Source organism: Scyliorhinus canicula, chromosome 6 (assembly GCF_902713615.1).
Source record: "Scyliorhinus canicula chromosome 6, sScyCan1.1, whole genome shotgun sequence".
Classification (NCBI taxonomy): Eukaryota; Metazoa; Chordata; class Chondrichthyes; order Carcharhiniformes; family Scyliorhinidae; genus Scyliorhinus; species Scyliorhinus canicula.
In genome coordinates this window covers 124080575-124103092 of record NC_052151.1, presented here as the reverse complement: position 1 = coordinate 124103092, position 22518 = coordinate 124080575, and the positions used below count along the sequence as shown (strand labels likewise).

General features: G+C 47.3%; 1 protein-coding gene across 1 annotated transcript in view; it reads right to left on the bottom strand.

Annotated features, from left to right (window-relative positions):
• LOC119967477 (kinesin-like protein KIF3C) overlaps positions 1-1045 on the bottom strand; it is a 251449-nt gene extending 250404 nt beyond the window's left edge. The window contains 1 exon segment of the mRNA XM_038800062.1: positions 76-1045. Coding sequence (XP_038655990.1) covers positions 76-607 — 532 coding nt within the window. The 5' untranslated portion in view covers positions 608-1045.
• Between the last annotated feature and the right edge of the window lie 21473 nt (positions 1046-22518).

Sequence of the window (22518 nt, the reverse complement as noted above, 5' to 3'; positions counted from 1 at the left end):
TCATCTGTTGTGTACTTCCTAAAATGAATTGCTGTTCGATTTTGCAATCTTAAAAAACATAGATTCATACTTTACCTTTAATGTAAACACCAGTTTCTGGTTTTTCTTTTAGCTCCAATTTTTTGTTCTCATCCTTGTTCAGAAGATCTCGGATTTCCTCCTGGTAGATCTCCAGATAGGAAGCCCTCACCAGATACTGCTGGTCTTGGGAGCGCGATATGTGAGTGAAAATGTGTTCGAATGAATTGGGAATGATGCCTCTTTTCTCCGGTTCGGCCCAGATGCCTTGCATGGTGTATGTTTTCCCAGTCCCTGTCTGGCCATAAGCGAAAACTGTCCCATTGAACCCCTGCAAAACCGAGTCAACGAGAGGGCGGACTGTCTCGTCGTACAGGTCGCTCTGCTTGGAACTGCTATCATACACGGCATCAAACGTGAAGGTCTTGGGCACCTCCGTGGGGCTGGTTTTGGGGTTTTGAATAGACACCTGTCCCAATTTCACATCCATGTCCACAATCTGGTCACAAGCACCCGCATCTTCTTTCCCATTCATTGGGCGGCACCTGACAACTACCTTCACGGATTCGCAAACCTTGGCTTTAGACATCTTGCTTTGTTTTATGGCCGGTCCCCTTTGCTTTGCTCAATGCAGGCTTCTTGATGCAGATCAAATAGCCTGCCACCTCACTGAATGTATTGTGTCTGCAATAAAGCAATGCACCCGTTCCGCATCATTACTCAGTACAGCAGGCAGAGCAACGCACTGGGGGTCTGCACTCCCCCACCATACAAACCTAAACCCCGGCGTCAATTCAAGCTGGTGATCCTCGGGGGAGGGGCGCGGGAGAGCGGGTGCAATTTTCGCCCATTTGCAGCTGGCAACGCCTTTGTCATTTGGCTGGTGCGGGTGGTGCGGTTGCAGCCACCGGGCTACACAATCCGCTGGCAGACTGGCTGCTGACTGTGGAGATGCTGCTGCTCTCCGCCAGTGGAGGACGCCCAGCCCATGGTGAGGATGCTCAACACAGCGAGCTCGCTCCCCGCAATGACATCATGTCTGATCCGCCCCAAACCCAGGCTCCAGTGCCTTTCGGGAAGTGGAGTTGTTTGCCTGGTGCTGAGACTGCAGCAGCTTGGAGATTTACATTGGTTGGAGGCAGCCCTCTCTGACTGACTGCCCCCCTCGTCCACAATGCTGCTGGAGCAGAAGCGGCTGGCAAGCAGTGATGGGTGGGTGGTGCTGTAGGTTGCCCACCAGCACCTCAGAATATTCCAGAAAAACGAAGTAGCACTGACAAGTAAAAGCCTACATTTTATAGAGGTATGGATACAAAATGTAATATGTTTGTCGGTTATCTGTTTAAGGTAGGGAAAAGTGACTGGCAGTTGTATGCCACCTTGGCATGCCCTTTTGAAGTTCAGTCATTATTATGTTGCAAAATGCAGCAACAAGTTAGCGCACAGCAAGATCCCACATGCAAAGTGAGGTTAATCAGATATAGGATATATTAATATGTGAAAGTGAGAAGAAAGGACTGAACGTAAATTATAAGAAAACAAAATGTCGAGTAGTGACCAAAAATAGTCCTATCAGAATGTATGGTCACAGTGAAGAATGAAAAGAGTACATAGGCAAATTTTGTTACCAAAGAAGTACGCTAACATCAGTTGAAAAGAGTGGCCAAGAAATAAGACATGGTTGCAATGGCCAATGATGCATTTCAAAAAAATTAAAAGTATAATCAATTCAAAATTAGCCACAGAAACAAAGCTGAGTGCTATGTCACACCAATTTTGGCTTGCAGAGTGAGTGAAGCAATGCAAGGAAGAATTGAGGCTACAGAGGTTTGGTTTTTAAGGTGAAGAATGGAGATATCCTGGACAAGCTACACAATCAATGAAGAGATGTCAGTAAAATCTGCGATCACAAGAAGCAGCAGGGTAGCATGGTGGTTAGCATAAATGCTTCACAGCTCCAGGGTCCCAGGTTCGATTCCCGGCTGGGTCACTGTCTGTGTGGAGTCTGCACGTCCTCCCCCTGTGTGCGTGGGTTTCCTCCGGGTGCTCCGGTTTCCTCCCACAGTCCAAAGATGTGCGGGTTAGGTGGATTGGCCATGCTAAATTGCCCGTAGTGGATGAATATACCACCAACAAAGCCGATCCACCTTTCCAGAGCAAGATTAATAAGATTGCAATGCCCACTTAGGGCAATGTAGGCTGGAATTCTCCATCCATTCACTGGCAGCGGGATTTTCTGCTGCTGCCAGCAGTGTACCCCCACCCATGGGTTTCCCAGCTGGGATGGCTTCAATGTGAATTGAATGTGAATTCCCAATGACACCAGGTCAAAGTCCAACAGGTTTGTTTCAAACACTAGCTTTTGGAGCACTGCTCCTTCCTCATTCACCTGAGGAGTTGCCCAGGTGTTTGCAGAAAACATTGACTAATGTACAATGGTTTAGCTCACTGCGCTAAATCGCTGGCTTTTAAAGCAGACCAAGCAGGCCAGCAGCACGGTTCGATTCCCGTACCAGCCTCCCCGGACAGACGCCGGAATGTGGCGACTAGGGACTTTTCACAGTAACTTCGTTGAAGTCTACTCGTGACAATAAGCGATTTTCATTTTATTTCATTTCAAGCTGCCATATTAGATCATGTTTTTTTGGGTGTAAATTACACTAATTGCAGGAACAGCATATAGCCTGGAAACATAAATAGTGCAACTCTGAGGGATATTTGTGGAAGGTTTCTACTGTTGTAAAATATAGAGGAAACGCGGTGTCAGTATATTAAGACATAAATGCAGTTTCTCCATATTTATGTGCTGCAGATAGTGAGAAATCTGACTAAATAAACTATATTATGTAGCAATAAGGATCACAATGTGAATATATTTCTGGTATACAGTAATAACCCAAAGTATGGAGATAAAATAACACTCATATTTGTCAGTAAATGAATGAGGAATACCAACTATGATCACTTACAACAAACAATAACTTCACTTGTTTCATCAACCAAACCAAGGAAATCATAGCCTTTTCTACCTTATGAAAAACAAGCTGAATTCATGTATACATTTCCAGTTAACTGTTTCATTGAGTTTAATAGTTACTGGATAAGAATGCTCATTGCTTGCTTCATTTTAAGGGAAAAGCACTTTGCAGTCTTTGACAAGAATGGCATTATGTTTCTATTAAATTCACCAAAGAAAATATCCTTGATAAATTATTTTGCACAACATGTTTTACTATTTTTTTATATGTCCTCCCCTTTCTACTTTTAATCACTGTACTCATTCTAAGTTATTGGTATAGGTATACTGGGACTAATCTTCTCTTTACATTTCCAGTACATTGCAGCAACTATCAAGATAGCAGACGTACTTACTTTAATTTCACTGCTACAACTGGAACATCTGTAAAGTGCAGAGATTTTTCAAAATAAATTTCCCACTATGTTATTTCCAATGCTGGACACTACATTACCTATTCCAGCCACTGAATTGACTGAAATGAACAGGCCCACAGGCAATCCAGCTGAGTGAAAATTTGTGAAGAGATCAGTGGTATGTTCTATCATTACAACATACAAACCTGATATTAACAATTGTTGCCAGTAATTATATGTTAGGTTCTGCTTCCTAGTTTAAGCAAAAATTATCAACAGCATGCACTGAACCTACAATTGCTCACATTGTGCAGCTAATGAAGGTGGAGCTGTGGCTGAAGTCAGGAGAAGATTGTAAATTGCAGTGTTTTGATTTCTGAAACCAATGTTTCACAAACGTGTACATTTGGTAAATGTTATTTTAACGAAAGGAGATCTTGTGGCACAGTGGACAGCACATCTACATCTCAGCCAGAAGCTTCTGGTTCAAGTCTCACTTCAGGAACTTGTATTCATAATACCACCGAACTGGTATCAACTTGTAAATTCTTCCAACATATATCAAACACAGGCGGTAAGAGCGGAAAAATTCCTGGTCAGCCAAGTGATAGAAATAAATTGGAGCCTCTACCACCATTATCCATAGCCCCAGGCAACAGCGTGCATGTAATAATATATGGTGCCACAGCAATTCAGATTTCTTGGGGGAGCTGGTTGGCTCAGATGGCGGGACGGTTGGTGTGTGTGTGTGTGTGTCACTGTGTGATGGACGTTTTAGTGCTGTGGTCTGCCTTAGCCTGGGGCAGAAAACACACAGAGTCTAATAAGCGGTTTTATGCAACATTTTATTAATGAAATAAGAGCATAAACAAAAATGAGGAAAAAGGAAAATTCATTGTGCATGGTTATTTGAGGCCGAATGTTACCTGAACACAAAGTTTAATCGATTTACCAGTTTCTGAAACTACCAGCTTTGATTAGCCTGATACAAATGCAATCTGTGAATAATGTTCTTATAAAGAACAAAGAACAAAGAAAAGTACAGCACAGGAACAGGCCCTTCGGCCCTCCAAGCCCGTGCCGACCATGCTGCGGAACACCACTAGTCACAGCCCTCCAATTAGAAAAGTACCCTTCCATTGCTACTCTCTGCTTTCTATGACCTAGCCAGTTCTGTATCCACCTTGCCAGCTCACCCCTGATCCCGTGTGACTTCACCTTTTGTACCAGTCTACCATGAGGGACCTTGTCAAAGACCTTACTGAAGTCCATATAGAAAACATCCACTGCCCTACCTGCATCAATCATCTTTGTGACCTCTTCGGAAAACTCTATCAAGTTAGTGAGACACGACCTCCCCTTCACAAAACCGTGCTGCCTCTCATTAATACACCCATTTGCTTCCAAATGGGAGTAGATCCTGTCTCGAAAAATTCTCTCCAGTAATTTCCCTACCACCGACGTAAGGCTCACCGGCCTGTAGTTCCCTGGATTATCCTTGCTACCCTTCTTAAAGAAAGGAACAACATTGGCTATTCTCCAATCCTCCGGGACATCACCTGAAGATGGTGAGGATCCAAAGATTTCTGTCAAGGCCTCAGCAATTTCCTCTCTAGCCTCCTTCAGTATTCTGGGGTAGATCCCATCCGGCCCTGGGGACTTATCTACCTTAATATTTTTCAAGACGCCAACACCTCGTCATTTTGGATCTCAATGTGACCCAGGCTATCTCCACACCCTTCTCCAGACTCAACATCCACCAATTCCTTCTCTTTGGTGAATACTGATACAAAGTATTAATTTCTCACCTCGCCCATTTCCTCTGGCTCCACACATAGATTCCCTTGCTTATCCTTCAGTGGGCCAACCCTTTCCCTGGCAGCCCTCTTGCTTTTTATGTACGTGTAAAAAGCCTTGGAATTTTCCTTAACCCTATTTGCCAATGACTTTTCGTGACCTCTTCTAACCCTCCTGACTTCTTGCGTAAGTTCCTTCCTACTTTCCTTATATTCCACACAGGCTTCGTCTGTTCCCAGCCTTCTAGCCCTGACAAATGCCTCCTTTTTCTTTTTGACTAGGCCTACAATATCTCTCGTTATCCAAGTTTCCCGAAATTTGCCGTATTTATCCTTCTTCCGCACAGGAACATGCCGGTCCTGAATTCCTTTCAACTGACATTTGAAACCTCCCACATGTCAGATGTTAATTTACCCTCAAAACATCTTCCCCCAATCTAGGTTCTTAAGTTCCCGCCTAATATTGTTGTAATTAGCCTTCCCCCAAGTTAGCACATTCACCCTAGGACCACTCTTATCCTTGTCCACCAGCACTTTAAAACTTACTGAATTGTGGTCACTGTTCCCGAAATGCTCCCCTACTGAAACTTCTACCACCTGGCCGGGCTCATTCCCCAATACCAGGTCCAGTACAGCTCCTTCCCTGGTTGGACTGTCTACATATTGTTTTAAGAAGCCCTCCTAGATGCTCCTTACAAACTCTGCCCCGTCCAGGCCCCTAGCACTAAGTGAGTCCCAGTCAATATTGGGGAAGTTGAAGTCTCCCATCACAACAACCCTGTTGTTTTTACTCGTTTCCAAAATCTGTCTACCTATCTGCTCCTCTATCTCCCGCTGGCTGTTGGGAGGCCTGTAGTAAACCCCCAACATTGTGACTGCACCCTTCTTATTCCTGATACCCATATAACCTCGCTGTCCTCTGAGGTGACCTCCCATAGTACAGCTGTGATATTCTCCCTAACCAGTAGCACAACTCCGCCACCCTTTTTACATCCCCCTCTATCCCACCTGAAACATCTAAATCCTGGAACGTTTAGCTGCCAATCCTGTCCTTCCCTCAACCAGGTCTCTGTAATGGCAACAACATCATAGTTCCAAGTATTAACCCAAGCTCTAAGTTCATCTGCCTCACCTGTAATACTTCTTGCATTAAAACATATGCACTTCAGGCCACCAGACCTGCAGTGCTCAGCAACATCTCCCTGTCTGCTCATCCTCAGAGCCATACTGGCCCTATTCCCCAGTTCTCCCTCAATGCTTTCACCTTCTGACCTATTGCTCCGGTACCCACCCCCCTGCCATACTAGTTTAAACCCTCCCATGTGACACTAGCAAACCTCGCGGCCAGGATATTTATGCCTCTCCAGTTTAGATGCAACCCGTCCTTCTTATGCAGGTCACACCGGCCCCGGAAGAGCCCCCAGTGGTCCAGATAGCGGAAACCCTCCCTCCTACACCAGCTGTTTAGCCAAGTGTTTAGCTGCTTTATCTTCCTATTTCTAGCCTCACTGGCATGTGGCACAGGGAGTAATCCAGAGATTACAACCCTAGAGGTCCTGTCTTTAACTTTCTGCCTAGCTCCCTGAACTCCTGCTGCAGGACCCCATGCCCCTTCCTGCCTATGTCGTTAGTACCAATATGTACAACAACATCTGCCTGTTTGTCTTCCCCCTCCAGGATGCCCGTTACCCGTTCGGAGACATCCTGGATCCTGGCACCAGGGAGGCAACATACCATCCTGGAGTCTCTTTCACATCCACAGAAGCGCCTATCTGTGCCCCTGACTATCGAGTCCCCTGTGACTATTGCTCTTCTGGGCTTTGACCCTCCCCACTGAACATCAGAGCCAGCCGTGGTGCCACTGCTCTGGCTGCTGCTGTTTTCCCCTGGTAGGCTATCCCCTCCGACAGTATCCAAAGGGGTAATACCTGTTTGTGAGGGGGACAACCACAGGGGATTTCTGCACTGACTGCCTGCCCCTTCTGGCGGTCACCCATTTCTCTGCCTGCGCCTTAGGTGTGACCACATTTATATAACTGCTATCTATGATGCTTTCCGCCACCTGCATGCTCCGAGGTGCATCCAACTGCCGCTCCAACCGAACCATGCGGTCTGTGAGGAGCTCTAGTTGGGTGCACTTTCTGCAGGTGAAGCCATCCGGGACGCTGGAAGCCTCCTGGACCTGCCACATCTCACAGTCAAAGCACTGCATCTCTCTAATTGACATTGCGTCAATTAATTAGTAAATTAAATTTAAAAAAATATTTTAAGTTACTCTTAACTATATGTTTTCCCGCACTAGATTTCTACTATAAATGTGAAAGCTAAATACAGTACTCTCCGATCTCTGGGTTAGGTAGCCCTCTAAATTATAATTAAGTAATTATGTTTAATTAGTTTATCAATGCTTAATTTTTAAATTTAGTGTAGATTCCCAACCAGCCAATCAGGTCACAGCTTTACTGTGCTGTCACTTCAGTATTCCCCTCCCCACACAATTTGAAAAGGTAATAAAAATAAAAATGAATAAAATCACTTACCTTCCCAGGTTCTCAGATGCTCTCTGGTTCTCTCCCTGCAGATTAAAAGTTACAGGCCAGAAGAAAGAGAGAGAACAAAACAGTAGGGAGAAAGCACCTTCTCCCACTCTGCACCGAATTACCTCACTGCACCAAATTACCAAGTTCCAAATTCCCACTCTGGATATGTCTCACTCCGGCTGTGTATCCTTCACTTGCACAAAGCTTTTGGAATTGCATAGCCTTCTTTTAAATAAGACACCGAAGGCTTTATCTTGTCGTTGAGTTGGTATTGGATTGTTTATTGTCACGTGTACCGAGGTACAGTGAAAAGTATTGTTCTGTGTAGAGCCAGACAGATCATTCCATACATAAAAAAAAACATACAGCATATATAAATACACAATGTAAATCATAGACTCAGGCTTCGGGTGAAGCATACAGGAGTGTAGTACTACTCAGTAGAGAAGATGTGTGAAGAGATCAGATCAGTCCATAAGAGGGCCATTTAGGATTCTGGTAACAGCGGGGAAGAAGCTGTTTTTGCATGTTCTCAGACTTTGTATCTCCTGCCTGATGAAAGAGGTTGGAAGAGTGAATAAACCAGGTGGGAATGCGGTCCGCTTTCCCAAGGCAGCGGGAGGTGTAGACAGGGTCAACGAATGGGAGGCAAGTTTGTGTGATGGACTGGGCTGTGTTCACCACTCTCTGTAGTTTCTTACACTCTTGGGCCAAGTAGTTGCCATACCAGGCTGTGATGCAGCCAGATAGGATGCTTTCTATGGTGCATCTGTAAAAGTTGGTAAGAGCCAGTGTGGATATGCCAAACTTCTGTAGTTTCCTGAGCAAGTATAGGCACTATTGTGTTTTCTTTGTCGTAGCGTCGACGTGGGTGGACCAGGACAGATTGTTGGTGATGTGCACACCGAGGAATTTGAAGCTGTCAAACATCTCCAGTTCAGCACCATTGATGCAGACAGGGGTGTGTACGATACTCTGCTTCCTGAAGTCAATGACCAGCTCCAAGTTTTGCTGACATTGAGGGAGAGATTGTTGTTATTACACCACTCCACTAGGTTCTCTATCTCCGTCCTATACTCTGAGTCATTGTTCGAGATCCGACCCAGTACGGTCGTGCCATCAGCAAACTTGTCGATGGAGTTGGAGCCAAATTTACCACACAGTCGTGTGTGTTTAGGGAGTAAAGGAGGGGGCTAAGTACGCAGCCTTGTGGGGTCCTGGTATTGAGGACTATCACGGAGGTGTTGTTGTTTATCCTTCCTGATTGTGGTCTGTGGGTCAGAAAGCCAAGGATCCAGTTGCAGACTGAGGAGCCAACTCCTAGGTTTTGGAGCTTTGATATGAGCTTGGCTGAGATTATGGTGTTGAAGGCAGAGCTGTGGTCAATTAGTAGGAGTTTGGCGCAGGAGTCCTTGTTATCGAGATGCACCAGGGATAAGTGTAGGGCCAGGGAGATGGCATTTTCTGTGGACCGGTTGTGGCGGTATGCAAATTGCAGTGGATCTAGGCATTCTGGGAGTATAGAGTTGATGAGCCTCATGACCAACCTCTCAAAGCATTTCATAATGATCAATGTCAAGGCCACCGGATGGCAGTTATTGAGGCACGTTGCCTGTTCTTTTTTTGACACCGGTATGATGGCGGGCTTCTTGAAGTAGGTGGGGTCCTCAAAACTGAGTAGGGAGACGTTGAAGATGTCCACGAACACATCTGCTAGCTGGCCCACGCAGGACCTGAGTGCACAACCTAGGACCCCATGAGGATGCGTCGATTTCCGAGGGTTCACTTTCAAGAAGGCCGATTTGACTTCGGAAGCCGTGCCAAAGGTATGGGTGTGTCCGAGGCTGCTGGGGCAGTTGACAATGGTTTGATGGCTTCCTGCTTGAACCGAGCATAGAATACATGAGCTCATCGGGGGGGGGGGGGGGGGGGGGGGGGGGGGGGGGGGGGGGGGTGCTGGAGATTCTGCTCAGCTTCGCTTTGTAGCCCGTTATGTTGTTTGATCCTTGCCACAACCGAAGAGAGCCCGTGACATTAGTTCTGGGAAATGAGTGAACTGTTGAACTCTTCAGGTCATGTCTGCAGAATGCTAACATTGTTTCGAAGAATGTTCCATTTAGCTCCACCTAAAGAAACAATAATCTGGATATGCCATTGTATTGAAGACACATTTAGCAAATTGTAACAATCAAGTAACTATAGCAAGGCTAGTGGCTAGTCATGACGTAAAGACTCTAACCTCATGAAAGCGCATGAGAAACTGGATTGTGCTAGGGAAATATTAATTAATCTTCAGTAAGTGATTTAATGTCTAACGAACTAATCACCTGTTGAGTAATTGATACCTTTTTGAGTGAATCAGGGAGTCTCACCTGCGAGTTAGAACCAATGAAAAATGAACAAGGGACTAACCTATAGATAAGGATTTCCTTAAGAATAAGATCGTAAGATTAATTTTTGCACAGAATTCTAGTTTTCCAGACTTCTTGAAGCACCCGTTAAATTAATTTAAAAGTAATTTCTTTACATTTTTCTTGTGTTCATGTTTTAATGCTTTTTCACTATGTCTTGACAAGATTATGTGTTATTTTGATCTAAGTTTTAATTCAGTTCTTATACATGTGTATTAAGTGAATACTTAGCAATAAAATCACGTTTTGGACACTTCTAGTCAACCGGACCATTGACCTTATTTGGGAGAAAAATATGAGATCCTACACCTCTGAAGGAAAAAGATATGTCTGTGAATAATGTATATACTTAGCAATGCAACCTCCAACCAGCAGGTGGCGTCAGACATCAGTCATGTGACATCCGGCTCTCGGCAGAAGGCTGCAAGGCGTACACCAGGACAGTCGCACATTGGGGTAGTTCCAGGAGAGTCTATGTAACCCCAATAGTAACTTAGCCTGCAGATCATTCTGATTGTTACCTTACCACGTGTAAATCAATAAAGCATCATTCTAGTTAAGCCAGCAGTTCTGTATAAATCATTGCAAAGACAAGGTCACAGAACACAACATACTGCTGTTGATCAATTTAAGTTACAGGATGGCAGAAGGGTGATGTAAGATGTCAGGCTTTGATTATCCAACAATTTTCTCTGAGGGGAACCAGCTGAGCTATGGAAAATGGTTTACTTCATTACCCAAAATGAAACAAGGTATGGCTCTGGCTTTATCTTTATCCCTTGTTGGTAAAGTATTTTCAGAATGGAACATGAATGATTTGGACAACGAATAGTGATTGGACCTTCTGTTACAGTTTTTGGATACATTTTATCAAAAGCATGGCTAGCTTTTGATAGGTTAAGAAAGCAGATGATCAGTCCATGGAGGAAATATATCTAAAACATTGACAGATGGTTAAGAGACTGAAAAGATTTGAACTTGACATACTGGAATTGGTATTGGCATTAAGTTACTTGATTGTATTGAAAGAGTTTCTTTTAGATCAAATGATTGCTGCCTGTAAAAGATTTCTAGGAAGACAATTTCCAGCTACTTTCCTGTTATGTACAGGCAATTCTGTGATAAAGCAAAGGATGGAAGAATCAATGGTGTCCAAGATTTGAGATCAACAAAACATTAAATGTAGATTCTAGCTCAAAGATGGGGTTAGTGATAGGCAGTCTGAAGATGGCTGTACCTTTAACCAATTTGAAAGTTGAGACAAAAAGCAGGTCTGGGATGGCAACCCCAGACACTTAAACCTGAGAAACGGTTAATCAATGTTACCACTGTGATTTCAAGTATCTTACGCAATGCGTTGCCCCGAGCGAAAGAATCATGTTTTAGAACTGAAAATGATGGTGGGGACTGGGGGACTGCCATGAAGGAATCATGTTGGGTTGCAAAGAGTTTGAAGCCAGTGATGACTATTTTGATGGCTGATTAATTCAACTATGCAGTTTTAGATAGCAGTTGCACTTCTAGTGTTTGTGGTGGACTCGCTTAACTGCTACCTGAAGATGAGGCAGATCAGCAGAAGGTCAAGGAGTGCTTCAGGTTTGGAGATGACAACATGGTAGTCTTCCAAAAGGGTAGTCCTCCCTTGCAGGATAGCTGGGATTGGCCTTTTCGTCAGTATGGATGTGGTTTCTAGCGACATACCTCAATTGCCAGCAGAGCTTTGATGAGAAGCACAGATGACACTCGACTTTAAGAATGACAGAGCAGTCTTGTTCGGGTAGACTGTGGATCTAAATTTGACTTGGTCAGGCCGTTACTGCCTGCCATTAAGAAAGCCAGAAATTCTTATTCAAAGTATTTAAGAAGTTTTGTTCACTTCTGGGAATAAATATTTCATGGGCAAAAATATTATTTGGAAGTTGCATAGACAGTTGCATAGCCGGTACCACCAATTGAAAGCTTTACTGCAAAATGCCGGAGTGCTTGATCAAGAATATGCAACATTATTGAGCAAGTCCTGAATTTGGAACATAGGAACAGGAGTAGGTCATTCAGCCTATCAAGCAGCCATTCAATACCATCATGGCTGATCAGGCACTTCAATGCCTTGTACACCAACTATCCCTATAACTGTTTAATGTTATTGTTTATCAATCACTTCTTTAAACACACACAATGACTGAGCTACCATAGGTCTATTCCATTAACCTTCCTAATAGCTTGCTGCACTGCATGTTGGCCTTCTGTGATTTGTTGACAAGAACACCCAGGTCCTTTTGTACATCTACGCTTTGAAGTACTCTGCACCTCTGTTCCTTCTACCAAAGTGAATTACCTTGTTTTTTATCCACATTATATTCCATCTGCCATTTTGAGACACATGAAAATTTGAACATCGTAGCTATGCACACTGCAGCTGAGTCCATTCAGTCATGGTCTGTGAGAGAAACCATGCAGCGATATACATTATGTGACATAAAATACAGGCTCATCAACTAGATTGTAAATTGCAGATGGTGTTGGCGTAGGCAGTACATGCAAATAACTTTATTCAAATCGTTGGAGGGTACAGTCCATACCAGTTGATGCATAGCTGGAATCGAAAGTTGCCCTTGGTCCAATCAGAAGCTTCCCTTGCTCCAAAAAGCTCTACTATTTATACTAATCTGAATGGATTGCATGAAAACAAAGTATGTCATTAAAGCTGAGGTTTCGGAGAAAATTCGGCAAACTTTAATGGCACATGAGGCCAACAGGAAGAATGTTTTGACAGAGAGATCTGGGGCTGGATTCTCTGTTTCAGAGACGAAGTGCTGACGTCAGGACTGAATCGATGGTGTTCTACGATGACAGAATCGAGGCAGGTCCTGTACAATTCAGGATCCATTAATGGGCTCGCACTAATGCCACATTGAACGAGAGCGATTCCAATGACAAACGGTGCCTAATTTGTCGGGGTGGGGGATTGACACCCGGAGGAACTGCAATTCCTAGATGCGGAGCTTGAGAACCTGCTGGAGGCCGTGGAGGAGAGACGAAGAACCCTGTTGCCCAGGGTGGGTAGGAGGCTGCCACCCACTGCCCTACACCAGGCATGGGCGCAAGAAGCCATGAACGTCGTGGGCCCCATCGCCAGGATCAGCCAACCTGAAGCTGCACGACCTCAGGGCGGCCAGTGTGAGTAGGCAAAACTATGCCCCTTGCACCAACCCCAGTCCTACACAACCATACCCACCCACACCCCCACCCGGAGGGTGACCGAACCCCACCCGCCAGCAGTCTGCTCATAGCCCACCCGTGTCATGTACCAGCACCCATGCCACCTGCCATGGCCTGCTGCCCGTTTGTAAATGGCACCAGCTGTCTCCCCCCCCCCCCCCCCCCCCCCCCCCCCCCCCCCAATGCCAGGAGAAGGCGGCACATAACCACAGCGAGAGAGAGAAGACTGGGGGGAGCCAACCGGACCTCACCGTTGTGGAGTCCCCACCTCAGGCCATAACCTCAGGACACTTCCAGCAAGGAGGCAGCAACAGACAGTGACACAAGTCCCCAAATGCTAGCCCGCGACACCCCAGAGCACCAGGCCGGGGACGACATCGACCTCCCATCACAGCTGTCTCCAACGCCCTCCATCATCCCAGAGACACCTACCTCAGTTGGGCATGTTAATGCAGAGACTCCTGGGGCACTATGTGGTGCACACCACACACGTGCAGCAGTACATCAGGTGGAGATAGGAACCTCCAAGGTGGCAGACGGTTGGAGGGCAACCCAACCCCAGGGTCTAGCTGTTTTCCAGACGGGTCTCAGATGTCTGGAAAGGGCAGTCCCATCGATGCTGGAGATGCAGAGTCAGAGCCGGGGACTACATGCAGGGGCAAGTGGCGGTGCCGATCATGCATGCTAACCACGCCAACACCGCAAGGTTGGCATCCATGGTGGAGAGCTTCCTGAGGCACTCGGTGCGGGCGTTGGCTGAGGCACAAGACAGGGCAGCCCTGTCACAGGCAGCCAAGTACAAAGGCCACCTGGACATTGCATGGCGCTCCGGAGCTTGGCCCAGTCACAATGGGTTATGGCCGCGGGCGTCAACAGCATTGCCCAGGCGCTGGCTGACAGCCAGTTATAGAGGGACGTGGCACAGTCCCAGAAGGAGGCCATAGGTTTTCAGTCCCTGGTCAGGACTCCAGGACTGGCAGTACTAGGTGGCGGGGCAGCTTCCGGATCTTTCTCCGTCCGCACTCCTATTCCAAGGAGTAGCCCAAGAGCAATAAGGCACCAGGAGGTAAGAGGAGGTGGTGGGGCCCGTGCTGGTGACACCCGCAAGGGGCGGGTGCTGGAATGGGCAGTGGGCAGAACAGGGTAGTATCACTCTACCTGCGACACCCGAGAGACAGGAGGGCCCATCCAGGCCCGAGCGCTCCAAAGGACAGCCGCCAAAGGGGACCTCCACCCTGATGGACTGTCTCGAGAACTACATAGATGGAGCATTAGAGTCTGGAGGCCAGAAAGTTAGTCATGAGTTCAGTTGGCACGGGTGCAGCCCATGGAATAGTGTTAGGGGCTAGGGCACAAACCTGTATATGCATGTTCACCTGTTCATGGGGCTGGTTTAGCACGAATGGGGCTGGTTTAGCACAGAGCTAAATAGCAGACCAAGGCAGGCCAGCAGCACGGTTCAATTCCTGTACCAGCCTCCCCGAACAGGCGCCGGATTGTGGTGACTAGGGGCTTTTCACAGTAACTTCATTTGAAGCCTACTTGTGACAATAAGCGATTTACATTTCATTTCATTTCACAATAAACACCTGTTCCCAAACTTTTCAAACTGCCTCTGTGCTCTGGCAGAAGGGTGTGAGGAATGGGCTGGGCTGGCTGCAGGTGGTGGGGAGGGGGGAGGGAAATAGCGGCCAGGACTCCCAGGTCAGCCACCGCTCACCCCACTCCGATACCCAAACCCCGCATCCCTCTCCACCCCAATATACCTGTCTCTGCCACCCTGAGTTCAGTGGCACTGTGTGATGGAATGGCCAGCTCGCATGTGTTGTCAAACAGTTCAGAGCACTAGAGCTCATTGCAAAGTGAGTTGTTATTATTCTCCATCTCATGGACCAGAGCCGCTGTTACTGCCCACCCAGTGCCCGCACCCCATAGTGAGGCAGGTAGGATATGTGTGGGAGGGGGTGTGGGGTGGAATGGGATGTTCCTGCTGCCATCGGCCGGGCCCCCTAGTCGGTGAACCTGGAGTCAATTAGAACGTCCCATGCGTGTCGGCCCTGGTGCACATATTGTGCAGCTTCCTGTGCCTGCCTGGGCCCCATGCCCTGTCCATCCTGCCCCCCTCCCGCATCCTCCTTGTTGGATGAGCCAGCATGTCGCCCCTGTGCTGTGCGATGTTGTGGAGGGCAGAGCAGGCCACCATGATGGGGGAGACTCTATTAGATTGGAGAGCAGCCCAGGCATCTGAACCGCATCTTCGAGATGCCGTGCACTCCTTGATCACGGTCCTGGTTTTGGCATCGGTGTCATTGTAGTGGGTCTCTGCATTGGTCTGTGGCCTCTGGATGGGTGTCACCAGCCACGACCAAAGCGGATAGCCCAGTCACCCAGGAGCCAACCCCTCATCTTGGGGGATTGCCTCAAAAGTTTCGGGAACCATCAAGTGTGCCAGGATGAAGGCGCCATGCAGACTGCCTGGGGATCGGGCACAGATGTGCATGATGTGCATCACATGGTCACTCACCAATGCACATTCATGGAGTGGAACCCCTTTCAGTTGTGTTGACCATCCCTCATGTGCCAGTGCTCGTAGGGGGACGTGCATCCCGTCGATCACCCCCTAGACCTAGGGCATCCCTGTGATGGCGGCACTGCCCAGGCATCCAGCTGGTTCCTGTTCGTTTGTGGCAAGCTCCGCAGCTGCAGACTCTCCCCGAGCAGATCCTGCTCGTACAGCCTCAGTGCAAGCCCCAGGGCTGTGGCAATGAGGACAATGGCAACCATTCCTGGGGAATTCCAAAATCCATTGCCTGCTGTGGTGAAAGACAGACAGCATGGTGCATAACCCCATGCCAACCAGGTCCAATGGGTTACATGGTGGCCCCAACCTGCATGCCTGCCCTTGCCCCTGCATGTCCTCCTCCTCCCCCCATCCCCACACCCACTCCCAGTCTTTCCCCCTGACACTCCGCACTGCAGCCCTGGCCCCGTCGGTGGCCGGCACCGCGGGGGCTTTTGCCCCCCCCACCAATCCTTGTCAACAGGAGTACTGGTTTCTGGTGCCACCCATGCCAGAGGTATGCTCTGTGGCCCCTATCCAGTGCCCTCATGTAGGAGCTACCGTGGGTGTTGCCCTTGGGTGGGTCGTGTGATGCCGCACCGGCGGGTTGCGCCTGTTTTGTTATGCTCTTGACGTAGCATAAGCCGCTTCCTTGATGTGCACTCTGACAAAGGAAGGTTCAGACTTGGAGATAGCTTTAACACGTTTATTAAACTGTTAACGATCCTCCTACTTGGATTCGACTCTCCTGTTAATCCTGCTATAGCTACTCAGACTGACGAACCAGTCTGCTACAATCCATGTGGTGGGTGTGATGTATTTCAAATCAACCCTGTGTACTCACTGAGTGTCTCCACTGGAAAGAGGGAGATCGTGTGTGCTGTGTCCTTTTATATGGGTTGGTGTAATGCCCCCATGTGGTAGTGTCACCTCTGTGTGTATCGTGAATGCCCATTGGTCGTGTCCTATCTTTCTGACCTATTGGTTGAATGTCTGTGTGTCATGTCTCTGATGCTCCATCTAGTGTCTATCTAGTCTACATGTATTTACATTAACCCCTTGTGTATTTACAGTGATGCATATCACCACAGCGCCTTGGTGGGATGTGTTGGTTGGGGGGGGGGGGTGGTGTGGAGGGAGAGGTTTGAGGGTGGGGGGTAGGTGGGGGTGGAGGGAGGGATTGGGGATGGGGGTTTGTGGGTGCACATGCACGGCCGGTGTTGCTCTAGGCAACCGTGGGCCAAGGTGGGTAGTCAGTGGGGTGCGCAGCAAGATGGCTGCCTCGCAGGCCTCAACAACGACAGTCTGTGCTTGGACACTCCAGTCCTGGGGTCACCCCCGGTGCCATGTCCCATCCCTTGGTCACCTGCTGCTACTCTAGGCCCTTGAAGTCACCCCCCTCCAGCCAGCCATGGCAGCGGCAGTACCAGTAGCTCATGGTCGTGCCTCTGGGGACATGTCCTATCTCCCTCCTCTCTTTCCCTTAGCAGCCACTACATCGGTTTCCTAATTTTTAAGACCACAAGTGAACCTCACCGTTAGGAATACCTCCTGACAGAGGCAGAGCATCGTGGTTGCTCCAGAGAATGCCGGGGTGGGCCCGTTAGTGATAGGTCAACGACATTTACTGTACGTGTGCCGTATAACACCTTCACGCTGTTTTCGCGACACCAGAGCATGACATTCTGTTGGGCACCCGGTGCTGGCCTTGAACGTCAGCTGTCGCTGAATTCTCCGCCCAATCGTGTTTCCCGATTCCGGCATCAGCCGACGGAGAATCCCGCCCAGGGTATATTACAGAAGAGAAATGTGGAAGAATGGAAATTCCCTGGCAACGTGACAGGCACTGAAGGAAAAATAGTAATTACGCAACACGGGAATTAACTGTGAGGGCTCCTTCTTGAAGGGTGATCGGCACTGACTATATCTTTTTACAGATTTGGAACATGATAGAGACTGAAGAGAGGCTGTGCACTTCACATATGCACGTATTGAGAAACTATGAGGTGCCAAACACGGCAAATGGAGAACTGATTGACAATGAACAAAGTGACACTGAAGTGGAGGAGAAGGCTATTTACACAAAGGGACAACTCAAAGTGAGAACAAAGGCAACATGCATGCTAGAAAGGGCCAATGTGTGGAGGGAAGCCACTATTATAGGAAAGGCCACTGGGAAATATAAACATCGGTTATACCTGCAGGATGAAGGTCCGGAGATAAGACCCGTGGATTGGGAAAATGATGTAAGGAAGTGCAAGGCCAGGAAGCACACTCTCAGTTCTGACACTGAACCGGAAAGCTGCCGTGATCACAAGTAAAGATCACAAATTTGAATCAGGACTCTGATCGCTTGCTGGAAAGGTCATGTCGCAGCTGTCCAGGAAGAGAGAGGGGGCAAGTCGGCGTTTGAGTCTGACAAGAAAAGGAACTATGGAACAAGCTGGAAATGTCACTAGAAGCAGAAGCCTTTATGATAGAGATTTTAGTGACTGCAAATAAATTGGAAGATATGCTGATAAAAGAAGCAAACCAAAAAGAGTTGGAAAAAACTTGCAGAATATACTGAAAAGCCAGATGCGATTGCCAGCCTTATTGCAGTCAGTTTGTACTCTATTTTCCCCTTCTTAATCAATATCGTCCTCTTTTTTGATGAATTCTAAACTGCTCCCAGTTCTCAGGTGTATTTTTGCCTGGCCAATGTGTATGCCTCTTCCTTGGATCTAATACGGTTTCTATTTTCCCTTGTAAGACATGGTTTGTCACCTTTCTCGTTTTACTTTTTGCCAGACAGGAATGAACAATTGTTGCAGCTCACCCATGTGTGCTTTGAATGTTTGCCATTGCCTATCCATCATCATGCCATTCAGTAATATTTTCCAATCCAACTCCTGCCTCATATCATCATAGTTTCCTTCATTAAGATTCAGCACCCTTGTCTCTGAATATTCTACGGGTGTGATCCAGCCACCACGTTGCGCCTGGCTGGGTGAAACCCATTAGAGTCCCAAATCGTGAGTCACCCAACTTGCTCTGCCCGGTGCCATCTGGATCTCGCTCTCACTGAGCGTTATCCAGATTTGCATATTTAAATGAGCGTATTTAAATACCTAGCCGTCGCTTACACCCGGTGCCTGGGAGTCAACAGCTGCATCTGCGAGACCTCGACAGGGCACCATTTAGCACTAGTTTCCACAAACGTGGACCAGGTGTGATGGCACCTCGTGGGGCTGGGGGATGGGGGGGGGGGGGGGGGGGGGGGTACTTGCAAGCCATTAGAGACCCCCAGATTGGCCGGGGTCAGGGCAGGGTAAAAACCTGCGCTCCCCAGGCACCCTGGCAGGACTAACTGCGCACTGGCAGGGTGCCAGTCTGGCAGTGCCAAGGTGCCTGAGTGCCAGGTAGGCACTGCCAGGTTTTGGGTCCGGGTTGGGTTGGAGGGCTTGCTCATTAGAGGGGAGGTTCCAGGGCTCTCGAGAATGTGAGGGGCCTGAAAATGGGGAGTCGGGGGGGGGTTCTGTGGCGATCAGGCTGCTGATCAAAATAGTGCGCCGATATGCGAAGAGCCATTCCGGCTGCCTCCCAGTGGGAAATTGACTAACTCAAGGCCTCGGCAGGGAAATTTCCCGCCAACCAATCCAGAAAGCGGACTTAGTATTATTTCTGCTGAATGTTGCAGCGCCAGTTCTGCCATTGTAGAAGTCCACAAATCCTGCCCCGGCGACAACACTTACAAGTCTCAGGAATGGAGAATCCTTTGTAAATCACATTGTTATTGTTAAAGACAGATGGTGATCATTGGCTCTATCTCCAAAAGAGTATAAATGGACACATTTGTGTGTTTGGAAGTAGTAGGAGTTGGCTATTGTGCTCTGAGAATAAACTTGCTGAAGGTAAAATCAAGCTTCAGACTTATTCCTTTACCATATAGTATTATTAGAATTCAGTCAGGTGTTATTTATTGTACCTTTCCTGGGTGTCATTGTCTTGTCTCCTCACAGGTGTTTTTTTGCAATGTATTCGAAGACTATCCCTCGTTTCCCTGGAGCTGCTACTCTGTTTCAAGTTGTGAAGATCTTGAGGAGCTTTGAATAATCCAGTTGAAAGCATCGGGTCGGCTTCCTGTGAATCTCACAAAACAATGACATTTTGTGACTGGATTTGAGCTGGATGTTAATGGAGTGAAATGCCTTCTGGTTGGTGATCTGAGGGTGCTTTCTTTGCTATGTGTCCAGTCAATAACTCCTTCAAGTTGACCAGAGTGGCAAATCCAAGGCTCATTCTGACTGGCTTTATCAGTCAAACTGCTCATTACTGCCATCTCTGACAAATATGCTGTCACTCCAGATGTGAGATGTATTTTTGACTCAGGGTTGCAACTTCTACAAACATCGCCTGCAGATCCCTGGACTGAGTCAAAGGTGAAGAAATGAAGGCTTGTGGTGACTGACTGAGTGCCAATGGCTCTGCATTTCCACCTGATCAACTGGGCAGATAGTTTTTCAAGAGGCTGCAAATGACTTGTGACCACCTAACGCTGAAGCTTGTGCCTTCTGAGGCACTGGTCATGCTTTAGGAAGCTGGTCCTCCATAAACCACGTGTTACGGTTCTTGTCTCCTGTGAGCTTGAGTGTTTCTCCTCCTTATCCACTGTAAACAGGCAGGTTGTTGAAGAGCAGGTTGCTCTTCTGCTGTTGGTGTCGCTGCTCATCTTGCTCCTTGCCTGATATCCAGGTTATAGCGGCCTAGGTGGCTCCCATGCTGAACTGAAAGCTGAAAGTGTGGATCAAATGCAGTAGACTCCAAAGTAGTAGCAATGACAAAGAGGTGTTTGATGTAATAACCCTTTCGAGGCCCACGGCGATACACTAATTGATCTCCCTGTGGGACCCATAGAATATGAGCTTCCCAATTAGTGGGCAGATGCCTGCCCAGCTGCGACTGGTTGCCAATAGGTGCTGGTTTAGCACAGTGGGCTAAATAGCTGGCTTGAAATGCAAAACAAGGCAGCAGCGTGTGTTCAATTCCCATACCAGCCTTCCCGAACAGGCGCCAGAATGTGGCAACTAGGGTTTTTCACAGTAACTTCATTGAAGCCTATTTGTGACAATAATCGATTATTATTATTATTATTATTATTAAAAGCCGTCCTATACTAGGACCGGCACTTTCATTGTCCCAGCTGGAACCTATTTGTGTTGTATGCAGCTGTTTCCTTGATGTTAAATAAACTCCAGTTAACTTACCTTCTTGGGCTTCCTGGATCATTATAGTTGGAAACAGCATCCAAGGCATTAGTTGCTCACTCTTGGAACAAGTCCTGTGAACAAAAGCCTTTCAATGAGTGTTATGATAGGGCAATATTAAGAACTTGGGTCCAGAAATGGGGTCCAAGATGCAGCACCAAATTTGGGAGTTACAAAGACTGCTAATAGCAGTGTCAGAGGGATACACCCACAGCCTGAGTTGCCTTGTCCCAATCAGACTTGGCATCATTGATGGGAGTACCTTGGAAGCCCCGGTTCAGCCAGGATGATTCACTCAAGATCCATTGTCATTTGGGACAACCTTGTATGGCTAGCCATTGTTCCTTCGCAGAGCCTGATTATCTATTTGTCCATCGGGAGAAGGTTAGTTGCATATGAATGGCATGGCTCTGTTCTTTTGTAGAAACGGGAGTGACCAATCAGCCAAGATAATGATAAGGATTAAAGTATGGCCACTTCTGAGGGGAGCCTTTGTTTGAGGGGTGGGCAGAGTTTAGAGAGCGAGAGAGGAATACTTTTTTGAACAGTTACAAATAAAAGGCTATGCAAAACTGACCAGAGAGGTCATGAAAGTTGCCCCCGAGACAGGCTTTGGAAAAGGGTTCAGAACAAATGTCCCTACCAGAAGGAAAGTTGCTTCATAAATGCAAGTGTTGCCTTTGACTGCCTGAGAAAGTGGCACAAGAGCTACATTTTCTGATAATATGGTCTAATGAGATCTAGTGTGTTAAGGTTAAGAAACTGCATGTAATCTGTTAGTGTTAGAGCTGAAGTAAAAGTTTTTAAATATTGTTTTATTTTATTTTAATATAGTTTGCTTATAAAATAACCAAGCTCTATTTCTTATATTATCATTTCTGGAACGATTCAGTCTTTCCGCACCGTATGTTTTAAAAATGTTATGCGATGGAATTCTCCGTGCCAGAAGTGTTGAATCAATGGTGTTCTATGACAGCAAAATTGGCGCCGTTTCCAGATCATTCCATCAACTTTAAAGGTGCTAGAACCAGCGGCACGTGGAACACAATGAATTCGAATGAAAAACTGTATCTGATTCGCTGGATTCGGGATTGACACTCAAGAGGCTGACTAGCTGCAGCCGCATATAAGCGCTCCGCTCTCCACACACACTCATCCCAACCAACAAAATGGCAGCAAAGAGAGCAGCACCCTGATTCACAGACTCTGAGCTGGAGACCCTACTCGACGTAGTGGAGGAGTGGCGGGCCACCCTATACCCCAGGGTGCGGAGACGGTTTCCACCCGCTACCATGCACCAGGCTTGGGTGCAGGTGGTAGAGGTTGTGAGCACCATGGGCAACACCACCAGGATCG